We start from the raw sequence: 12,008 nt of genomic DNA, 5'->3' as shown, positions 1-12,008 counted from the left end.
TTTCAGTTCGGTCAAATTGACCTACGTCTGAACGAGAGATACTATCAAATCCATCATCAAAAACTTTCTTAAAAAGAGATATCAGAAGTTACAATAAATTAACCTTCAACAAGTTTTCTAAGAACAAACTCTAATTTCTACCATTTTAAAGGTTAAACAAAAGCATTCCGTGGCACAGGTGGCAAATAATCCGAATTTTTAAAGATGCCAAGAAAGAGGTTGGATCAGAGGCATTGATATTTACATCTTGACTGTCTTATGCCATCCCATTGATTAAATCAAAGAATAGATGCGACTATGATAAAATTGAGAAATCTGCTCAAAAAATTACCGATGACTAAAATTACCACTATCTCTTTAAACCGATGGTGATGTCACTTTAACCATCAACCACGGATTAGTGAGAAAACATAAATTGTCAGTTGTAATGTAACCATGACTTTTTTAATTGAAAAAATTACCTTTAATAAAAGAGAAACAAATTAAAAGAGCCTGTCTGAGTATATTGTTTATACTGCCTGAGTAGTCTTGTGTCAAATATGAGGGGTTGGATAGTGACAGGCAGCAAGAATATCCTTTTCAAAATGTGTCTAACATTAAATCTTTGCACGCAACGCATTGAACCTCAACCTATTAATATGTGTGATTTTCATGTAGTAACTACAGAAAGAAAAAGGATTTATTTACCGTGGCAATCATTTTATTTGGAGTAAATTAAAATAAACAAGTTAATATCAATATAGAGAAATGTTTATTGAGTGAAAGATAGAAGGATAGATATTCATAAACCACTATAAATATGATGTGCTGAATTTATGCTTTAAGAGCCAAGCTAATGGAGTATTTAGTATCTGTGAAAATCAACTTTCTTTGCATTATGATAACATATTTTCTCAATGGTTGGCACACTAATGCATAATTAATTAATATCAACATTGTAGGGTCATTGTTTTCACTTTTAGTGATCCTAAATTTCCAAAGAAAAATTGGCCAATGGAGATAAATTTTCTGGGTCAAGAAACTATAAATTATTATAAGGTTCACTTTGAAATAATGCAATGTTTAGTTCCCATTACATGTGTTACAACTTTACGGGTCTTGTTCAACGAAACTTCTCTTGTGTGCAACTTTATAAATACACCATTTTTCACCTGTCTTCTCAGTTTTCTCTTGTCTTGTGTGGTGGAAAATCAAAGTAATCCAACAACAATGAGATCAATTACATTAGTTTCAACGTTTTCTTTCCTTCTCTACTTCATATATATGAGTTTCCAGATATCTGTTGCCTCGGCTAAATGTCTTGAGGATCAACAATCATTATTGCTCCAAATTAAAAACAATCTCACATTCGAAGCAGACAGTTTTAATAAACTGGAGCAGTGGAATCAAAGCATTCCTTGCTGCAATTGGAGTGGTGTAACCTGTGATAACGAGGGGCAAGTTATAGGCCTTGACCTGAGAAACGAAGTATCCGGTGGATTTGACAATTCCAGTGGTCTTTTCAGTATTCAAAAGTTGACCAAGATTAGGATGTTATATCTAGATGGTATAAGTATACCATCTCAAGGATATGAATGGAGCAGTCTTTTGTTGCCGTTCCGTGACCTACAAGAATTAGGCATGTCAAGCTGTGGTCTTTCAGGACCCCTTGATTCTTCCCTTTCAAAACTAGAGAACCTATCAGTCATTATTCTTGGTGACAATAATTTTTCATCCCCAGTGCCACAAACATTTGCCAATTTTAAAAACCTGACCACCCTCAGTCTTGTAGATTGTGGGTTGACCGGTACATTTCCACAAAATATTTTTCAGATTGAAACATTGTCTGTTATTGACTTATCATTTAACTACAATCTCCATGGTTCATTCCCAGACTACTCACTAAGTGAATCTCTTCATAGCATTATAGTGAGTTACACAAACTTCTCTGGAGCATTACCTAGCTCTATTGGCAAATTGAGGCACTTATCTAAATTGGATCTTTCCAGTTGTCAATTTAATGGAACACTTCCAAATTCATTGTCAAACCTCACACACCTCAGTTACTTGGATTTGTCAAACAATAGTTTCACAGGTCCAATGCCACCATTTGGCATGGTCAAAAACCTTATCCACCTAGACCTTTCAGATAATAGTTTAAGTGGCGAAATTCCATTATCTTCTAACTTTGAAGGACTGGAGAATCTTGAAATCATTGACTTAAGTTATAATTCTATCGATGGCAGAATTCCTACAGACCTTTTTTCGCTGCTGTCGATACAAGAGATTCATCTTTCATTCAACCACTTCAATACAGTAGATGAATTTACAATCATCTCTCCCTCCTCATTAAACACTCTTGATTTAAGCAGCAATCATCTATCTGGTCCTTTTCCAACATCTATCTTTCAGCTTGGTTCACTTAAAGAACTCGACCTTTCTTCTAACAAGTTCAACGGATCCCTATTGCTAGATAAAATTTTGGAGCTTGGAAACTTAACTGAACTAAACCTTTCATACAACAACATATCAATTAATGGGAATGTTGCTAATGTTGATCAATCTTCTATTCCTTGCTTTTTTCTACTAGAACTGGCATCTTGCAACTTGAAATTTTTCCCTAGTTTCTTGAAAAACCAAAATCAATTGAGCGTGCTTGACCTTTCAAATAACCAGATTCAAGGAATAGTACCAAATTGGATTTGGAAAATGCAAGGGCTTGAAATCCTTAATATTTCTCACAATTTTCTCACTGATTTGGAAGGACCTTTGCCAAATCTTACTAATGACTGGATGTCTCTTGACCTTCATAATAACAAATTGCAAGGATCAATACCTGCTTTTCTTGAATATGTTCAATATTTGGATTGCTCAATGAACAAATTTTCTGTTATCCCACAAGATATTGGTAATTCCCTCCCTTCCTTAAGATTTCTCTCTTTATCCAACAATAATTTACATGGAAGCATTCCTGAATCCTTATGCAATCTCTCACTTCAAGTGCTTGATATTTCATTCAACAACATCTCTGGAACAATTTCTCCATGTTTAATTAGAATGACTAGTAGTACCCTTCTTGTATTAAATTTGAGGATGAACAATATCAATGGCCCTATACCAGATATGTTTCCAACTTCTTGTGTTGCAAGTACTTTGAACTTCCATGGAAATCTCTTACAAGGGCCAATACCTAAGTCTCTCTCACACTGCACATCATTAAAGGTATTGGACATTGGATCAAATCAAATTGTTGGTGGTTTTCCATGCTTTTTGAAACACATACCAACACTTAGTGTCTTGGTTTTGCGGAACAATAGATTGCATGGTTCCATAGAATGTTCACTCTCACTGGCAAAAAAGCCTTGGAAAAGGATTCAAATTTTGGACATGGCTTTCAACAATTTCAGTGGAAAACTACCTGAATTTTTTTTCACAACATGGGAAAGAATGATGAATAATAAAGATGATGGTGAATCAGACTTTATCTACATAGGGGACCGGGAACTCACATCGTACTCATATTATCAGGATAGTATGACAGTTTCCATTAAAGGTCAACAGATAGAGTTGGTTAAAATTTTAAAAATCTTCACAGCCATTGATTTATCATCCAATCATTTTGAAGGACCACTACCAAATGTGCTGATGGACTTCAAAGCACTTTATGTTCTCAACTTTTCAAACAATGCTCTCTCTGGTGAAATTCCATCAACTATCGGGAACCTGAAACAGTTGGAGTCCTTGGACCTCTCAAATAACTCTCTGGTTGGTAAGATTCCTGTGCAGATTGCAAGCCTGTCATTCCTTTCTTTCTTGAACCTTTCCATCAATCATTTGGTGGGGAAGATCCCAACAGGTACCCAACTTCAATCATTTGAAGCATCTTCCTTTGAAGGAAATGATGGGCTATATGGACCTCCATTAACTGAAACACCAAATGATGGGCCAGATAAGCCGCACCCACAACCAGCATGTGAGAGATTCGCTTGTTCAATTGACTGGAATTTTTTAAGTGTGGAATTGGGATTTGTTTTTGGGCTCGGAATCATCGTTGGTCCCCTCTTGTTTTGGAAGAAATGGAGAGTAAGTTATTGGAAACTCGTAGACAAAATTCTCTGTTTGATTTTCCAGAGGATGCATTTTGAATATGCAACTGATAGAGGACAGACATACAGAATTTTAAGGTGGTGATAACATTAGTGCTAAGAATTGTGATAATTATTGAAATAATGTTTTCTATTTCCATTTCCATTTAAGTTGTACTTTGTGTTTACTCCTTTGTGTGTGATGATATGTACTATAACTTTGAAGAAACATTCTATAAAGTTTAAATAAAGCAGTCTTGTTGAAAATTGCGGTGATAGTGTTTCATCCGATATAAAAAGGAAACCAAGAGGATACAACTCAAAAAGCTAAGTATAACAATTGTTTAATTTGATTTTGAAGGTCTAACTCAGTTCCTGTGATTTCCAAATTAAAAGACAGTAATGCAAGATTTATCCAGCATAATATTATGAGATTTGACGTACATTAATTATATTAATTAGTACCATGGTGATAAAGAATATTTTATTAACAATGAAGTGAATTTTACAAAGCCGGTGGTTCAAATATATGATGTCACCTTGACACTGCATTGTATTGTTTATAGAAAACCTTATTTCCATGGCATACAATTTCTGTTATTTGCATAAATCAAAAGACATTAATTCTAAAATGTTTTTGTATTGTAGAGTGGTTTTGTTTTAATTCTCATACAAAATGCTACAATATTGATTGTTGTCTATTACTTTCACTAATCTAAAATGTTCTGCTCGTGGCTTCTATGAGGAAGTTGCCACCTCCTTCTGGTTATAAATAAATTACTAAATTTCTCTTGATTTGAGGGACAAAGAACCAAACCTTGTCACATGGGAAATCTCTATTGGAATCTTACCAACAAATCTAGCATCAGATAAATGCTTCCAATGCGGTTCATAAGATTTCCACTGTAGTTCATAAAACAGTGCATGAAATTGGTTGAACACGTTATACCGCAATCCATAATATTTGTGCATTAAACAGTTCTAATATTTGGCGACTCCTGTATTTTTAGGCTGATTTTGTTTTAATTATGATTGACTGCAACTTCTTCGTGATTGTCTTTATTGCTATGTATCACCTTCATTAATCAATTATCTTTTGACAATTACATTTCCTAATGCCAAATCATAGCCAATCCTTTTTCTGAATTATTTCCACTGGATGCTATTTTTCCATTCTGTGTTACCATGAAATTGAAAGGAACTTTCCTATATGTTATCATTTGGCTGTAAAAGACATTAATTCAAAGCTGTCTTGCACTTTTCAAGTAAACATTTTTTAGGGACAATTAATGGAGGACCCACAAAGATTATGCTTCATATGAAAAGGGATTTTCTAAACACGAGTTTACTGCATTATAATGAATTCTTAGTCATTGTTCAAAATATAATTAGAAACCAAGTGAGCAATTTTTGAGCAACTCTTAGTCATCGATTATAGAACTTTAAAATTGTGAGCAATATTTGTAAGAACACAGATTTGAACACATTATTTAGTCATACACTCATAAAATGAAAATCATATAATTGTTTAAAAAATGCTTAATATTAAATTATTATTTTTCTTCAAATTCTATTCTGTGCAAGTGTTTCCAAATAAGAATTATTCCAAAATTGTAGGGTCATTGTTTTCACTTTGAGTGATTCAAATTTTCCAAAGAAAAATCGGCCAATAAGAAAAGGATTTATGGGTCAAGTTATGACTTTATGTAATGTTTTATGTGAAAATATGAAGATTACTTTATGATAAAGTTTGCTTTGTTGCCTTTGCATGAAATTTCTTTTATACTTTTGGCCGGTTCCACAAGGAAACTTTTGAAAATAGAAACAACTAGAAGCAATTATTTAAAATGAGAGAGAATCATACGGATTCCCAAACAATACTCATATTAACGTCCCAAACATAAAACAACAAATAACAAAGAGAAAACAAGGTTAAAAGCCTAGTTTGAATAATGAAATTCACAATAAAAAGCACATAAATATCACATGATGTATGTAATTTGTTGGGTTTCAAGTGAGTGCTCAAGTCCCACGTCCTTTATGAATAGATAAATTTGGAGATGTGGTGTCTCCCTCTATTGTGGTCCTAAAATATTTGTGCTTGTTGTTTCTCCCGCCACCCCCAGTCTCCCGAACATAATTATCGGTGGATCCCGTACTAAAGATTGATATTAACTTTAGTTCTCATAGAAAATTTCAATCCTACAACGCGAAGTATGGATAAATTTGATTTATTCTTCAATAACTAGTTAGTATTTTAGTAATTCAACTTGGCAACCGTTTCTTCATGGGATATGGAAGATATGGTTTTATGGTCATGCTATGGGCCAATTGATGTTTCCTTACAAGTGTTTCTCAAGTTGAGATTCTTTCCATGCAGTTGACACGAAATGGAAATGAACTTGGTCATAAAACAATAAATGATAATATCAAATAATAAATTACATCATAAAATATTTGCAAAAAGATTTTTTTTCATACTTGAAACCATAAGAGCCTTAATTATTACTATCCGAATTGATGAGGTGTATGACGTCTTGGAAAGACTTGGAAGTCATTGTGAGTGACCACACTGCTCTTCTTCAACGAAACTTCTCTTATACTATTGCACCTTGGGGAAGAGTAAAATTTCAACTATATAATACCACCATTTATCACATACATCATATATATCAAACTAAAATTGTGTCCGAGAGTAATTAATTAGAATGAGAGCAATGAGAATTATATTAGTTTCATTCCTTCTCTGCTACTACTTCATATATATCACTCATGCCTCTACCAAATGTCTTGAGGATCAACAATCATTGTTGCATCAATTAAAAAACAATCTCACATTCAATCCTGAATATTCCACCAAACTAATATTGTGGAATCAAAGCACTGCTTGCTGCAATTGGAGGGGTGTTACATGTGACATTGAGGGACATGTTATTGGCCTTGACCTTAGTGACGAAGATATCCATGGTGGATTTAACGATTCAAGCAGTCTTTTCAGTTTGCAACACCTCCAGAAACTGAATTTGGCTGATAACTATTTCAATTCTTCCATTCCATCAGGATTCAACAAGTTGGAGAAGTTGACATATCTGAATTTGTCATATGCTAGCTTTGTGGGGCAAATTCCTGTAGAGATTTCTCAGCTCAAAAGGTTGGTTACTCTTGATCTCTCTTCTCTTAGTTATTTAACAGGACAAGGGCTGAAACTTGAAAACCCAAATCTACAAAACCTTGTCCGAAATTTTACCAGTATTAGGCAGTTGTATCTGGATGGTGTAATTATAACAGCAAAAGGGCATGAATGGAGCAATGCTTTGTTGCCGTTGCGTGGTCTAGAAGAACTGACCATGTCTAACTGCAATTTAACAGGACCCCTTGATTCATCTCTGTCAAGACTAAAGAATTTATCGATCATTATTCTTGATGGAAACAATTTTTCTTCCCCGGTGCCTGAAACATTTTCCAATTTCAGAAATTTGACAACCCTTAGTCTTGCAGCTTGTAGATTGACTGATACATTTCCACATAAGATCTTCCAAATTGGAACATTGTCATTTATTGACTTAACATTAAACAAAAATCTCCATAGTTCATTTCCAGAATTTCCATTGAGTGTATCTATCCATACCTTTAGGGCAGGTAACACAATCTTCTCGGGAGCAATTCCACACACAATTAGTAACATGAGGAACTTATCTGAATTGGATCTTTCTAATAGTACACTTAATGGACCACTTCCCAATTCACTCTCAATCCTTACAGAACTTAGATACATAGATTTGTCATTTAACAGCTTCACAGGTCCAATGCCATCATTTTGCAAGGCCAAAAGTCTTATCCACCTAGACCTTTCTCATAATCAATTAAGTGGTACAATTCCATCATCTTCTCACTCTGAAAAACTACACCATCTTGTCAGCATTGACTTGAGTTATAATTTTATAATAGGGAGTATTCCGTCATCCCTTTTTACACTCGCGTTACTGCAAAAGATTCAGCTTTCATGCAACCGGTTTAGTAAATTTGACGAATTCATAAATGTGTCTTCCTCTGTAATTAACACCCTTGATTTAAGTAGAAATAATCTAGCAGGGTCTGTTCCAACATCTATCTTCCTGCTTCGTTCACTTTCTGTCCTCGATCTTTCCTCTAACAGGTTGAATGGGTCACTGCATCTAGATAAACTTTTGGAGCTTAGAAATTTAACTGCACTAAACCTTTCATATAACAACATATCAATCAATGTAAGTGATGCAAATGTTGATCATACTTTCTTTCCCAAATTTACACGTCTAGAATTGGCAACCTGCAACTTGAAAACTTTCCCTAATTTCTTGATGAACCAATCCATGTTATTCCATCTAGACCTTTCAGCTAACCAAATTCACGGAGTAGTGCCCAATTGGATTTGGACACTAAGTCTTGAACAGCTGAATATTTCTCACAATTTTCTCACTGAATTGGAAGGACCTCTAGAAAATCTAGCTTCCTCATATTTATACGTAGTTGATCTTCATAACAACCAACTACAAGGGCCAATACCTTTTTTTTCTAAACATGCTGCATATTTAGATTACTCAAGGAATAAATTTAGCTCTACTATCCCACAAGATATTGGTAATTATTTGTCTTCCACTTATTTTCTCTCTCTTTCACAAAATAATTTACAGGGAAGCATCCCCGATTCCCTTTGTGATGCTTTGCAACTTCTAGTGCTTGATATTTCCTACAACAACATTTCTGGAACAATTTCTCCATGTTTAATGACAATGACTAATACCCTCGAGGCATTAAATTTGAGAAAGAACAATCTCACTGGCCTCATACCAGATATGTTTCCAACTTCTTGTGGTATAAGCACTTTGAACTTCCATGGAAATCTCTTACATGGGCCAATTCCAAAGTCTCTTTTCCATTGCTCTTTAATAAAAGTATTGGACATTGGATCAAATCAAATTTTTGGTGGCTTTCCATGCTTTTTGAAAAACATACCAACACTTAGTGTTTTGGTTTTGCGGAACAACATATTGCATGGTTCAATAGAATGTTCACATTCACTCGAAAATAAGCCTTGGAAAATGATTCAAATTGTTGATATTGCTTTCAACAATTTCAATGGGAAGCTACCTGAAAAATATTTCACATCATGGGAAAGAATGAAGCGTGAAGAAAATGATAATGTATCAGACTTTGTCCACACAGGGGATTCATTATTATCATATTACCAGGATAGTGCGACAGTTTCCAATAAAGGTCGACAAATGGAGTTGGTTAAAATTCTAACAATATTTACAACCATTGACTTCTCATCCAATCATTTTGAAGGACCAATACCAGATGTGCTAATGGACTTCAAAGCAATCCATGTTCTCAACTTTTCAAACAATGCTCTCTCTGGTGAAATCCCATCAACTATTGGGAACCTGAAACAGTTGGAGTCCTTGGACCTCTCAAATAACTCATTGGTTGGTGAAATTCCAGTGCAACTTGCAAGCATGTCATTCCTTTCTTATTTGAACCTCTCCTTCAATCATTTAGTTGGGATGATCCCAACAGGTACCCAACTTCAGTCATTTGAAGCATCTTCATTTGAAGGTAATGATGGACTATATGGTCCTCCATTGACGGTAAGACTAGATGGTAAAAGGCATGACTTGCATCCACAACCAGCATGTGGAAGGCTTACTTGTTCAATTGACTGGAATTTTATAAGTGTAGAACTGGGATTTGTGTTTGGATTCGGAATAGTCATTTGTCCCATAATGTTTTGGAAGCAATGGAGGGTAAATTATTTGAAACTTGTGGACAAAATTCTTTGCTGGATCTTTTCAAGGATGTATCTTGAATATGTTACTGATAGAGGACAAACATACACAGTTTTAAGGTTGTGATACTTACATTAGTGCTAAGGATTGTGATAATTATTAAAATGATGTTTTCAATTTCCATTTAAGTTGTACTTTCTGTATTGTTAAAAAAAAAAAGTTGTACTTTCTGTTTACTCCTTTGTGTTTGATGATATGTATTATAGCATTGAAGAAACATTCAATAAAGTTTAAATAAAACAATTATATTTGGAATTGTGGTGATAGTGTTTCATTCCGAAAAAAGATATATATAAGTTGATTTATAACTATACACATCATAAATAAACTAGAAACACAAACAAAAGTTTTATAAACCTATAAAAATAATAAAAAGGAAACAAAGATGACATGTTGTTATATGATGTTTCCTTAATCCATTTATTATGAATTTTAGTTAAGTCTTTAGCATGTTAGACAATTTGGATCTGAAGAAATGAAGAAAATCAATAGTTATGTTCTAGAAGAATCGTGTTACGATCTGTAGCATTCTTCTTACATATCAAGGGATAATAGAAGAATTAGGAAATAGAGAAAGAAGAAAATAAGAAGATGAAGTAGAATAATATAAAATTGTAACTTTGAAATTTGGTAACTATTAACTAATAATGGATATTTAATTAATTTTTTGAAGGAATGGATATTTATTAATTTGCCATTTATTTTATTAAAAAAGAATATAGACAAGTTACATATCACTTTTTTCTTTTTTGTGGAGGTGTTTACACCGATTTTTGGTAATGTAAACTTCATTATCCATTAATGGTATCCATCAATGGTTTTAGGACATAAATGTCGATCGATGATGACAAATGTATTTTTAAAGGGGATCGTTCAAGCCTCGTGGATTATGACATCACTTCATGGATTCTTTAAGAACATTAATGTTAGAATCGCTTCCAACATCTTGTAATAACAAGTTGTCTCATGACAACGTGATAGAAAATTGCTCAAGTAAGCATGTTAAAAAGAAGAAGAAATAGAATAAAGATGAAAAGAAATGCAAAAGAAAAAGGAAAGTAAAACAAGAACTTTGATATTAAATTGCAGGAATGTAAAGGGTGGTTGGAATCTGTCAATCCATACACTCGTGAACACATATGCTCTGTGTGGCGGCGAGGGTGTTGGAGTTTCGAAAATCAAGAAACCAACCAATTGTTATTATTACATATATATATATATATATAGACTTTGTAGAGAAAACTACCACTAAATCCTACAGTCTATATTGAAAGTAGAAATAACTTCCTAGGAAATAATCTTCCATGCACTAAGACACTAGGAAATAATCTTCAATGCATTTCAGCCTTGTTTCCCGCCATTCGCTCCAATTGCAACTTCAACTTATTTCTCCTTGTCGTTGGTCGAAATTGCAGTGTGTCGAAGTATGTATGTTATTGGTCAAAATCCATTTGCATTTTACAGCATGTCGAAATAACACATCTGCCTTGTCGAAAACATAATCATTAGTTCGACCAAATATTTCATTTTTGGTGTTAAAAGTTACATGAATTTGATTTATGACCAAATAATAAAACCTCACATATTTGTGTTGCACAAAAGACTTGTAAGAAGAAAAAAAAAATAGAAAGGAGGATTCTAGGAGGAATTTTGGAGGTGCCGCATTGGAATATATGCGACGTGGCAAAAATAAGACTATATGAAGTAATAAGCGATGATATTGTTGACATATAAATTTTGGGTCTAATTTAATTTAATAAATATAATAATAATAGGAGATTTGAACGTGTGTAAATAATTATGTAGGAAAAGCTACAGGAAACAATTTTCGGTACAAAATTGGGTATGCTCTTTCATGGAGATATTTTTGTTTGCCAAAGTTTATCAAGCATTGACACAAACACGACAAGGGTACCAACACATCTAACATTTATAATAATTTAAAAAATAAGATAATTTAATGTAATTATATGTGTCGGTGTCTGACGAACACCGACGTGTGTTCTATAAAAGGGCACACCTAACGATGAGCGTACGTGCTTCATAGGCTATAACGGAGAACATGAAAAGATTATGCTAATTAATATGAAAAATAATAATAATTAAACTATCAATTATG

General features: G+C 33.7%; 2 protein-coding genes across 2 annotated transcripts; both read left to right on the top strand.

Moving 5' to 3' along the window:
- Positions 1 to 1,263: 1,263 nt before the first annotated feature.
- On the top strand, positions 1,264 to 4,170 carry LOC25491479 (receptor-like protein 6). The gene has a single exon (XM_013599419.1). The coding sequence runs from the start codon at positions 1,264 to 1,266 to the stop codon at positions 4,168 to 4,170; it is 2,907 nt and encodes a 968-aa protein (XP_013454873.1).
- Positions 4,171 to 6,781: 2,611 nt separating this feature from the next.
- On the top strand, positions 6,782 to 9,955 carry LOC25491478 (receptor-like protein 6). The gene has a single exon (XM_013599418.2). It carries the CDS (start codon positions 6,782 to 6,784, stop codon positions 9,953 to 9,955), a length of 3,174 nt encoding a protein of 1,057 aa, XP_013454872.2.
- The last annotated feature ends 2,053 nt before the right edge of the window (positions 9,956 to 12,008 follow it).

The sequence above is a fragment of the Medicago truncatula genome, chromosome 4 (assembly GCF_003473485.1).
Source record: "Medicago truncatula cultivar Jemalong A17 chromosome 4, MtrunA17r5.0-ANR, whole genome shotgun sequence".
Taxonomy (NCBI): Eukaryota; Viridiplantae; Streptophyta; class Magnoliopsida; order Fabales; family Fabaceae; genus Medicago; species Medicago truncatula.
The sequence above is the reverse complement of the archived record's forward strand: the minus strand, read 5'-3'. Positions and strand labels throughout refer to the sequence as shown.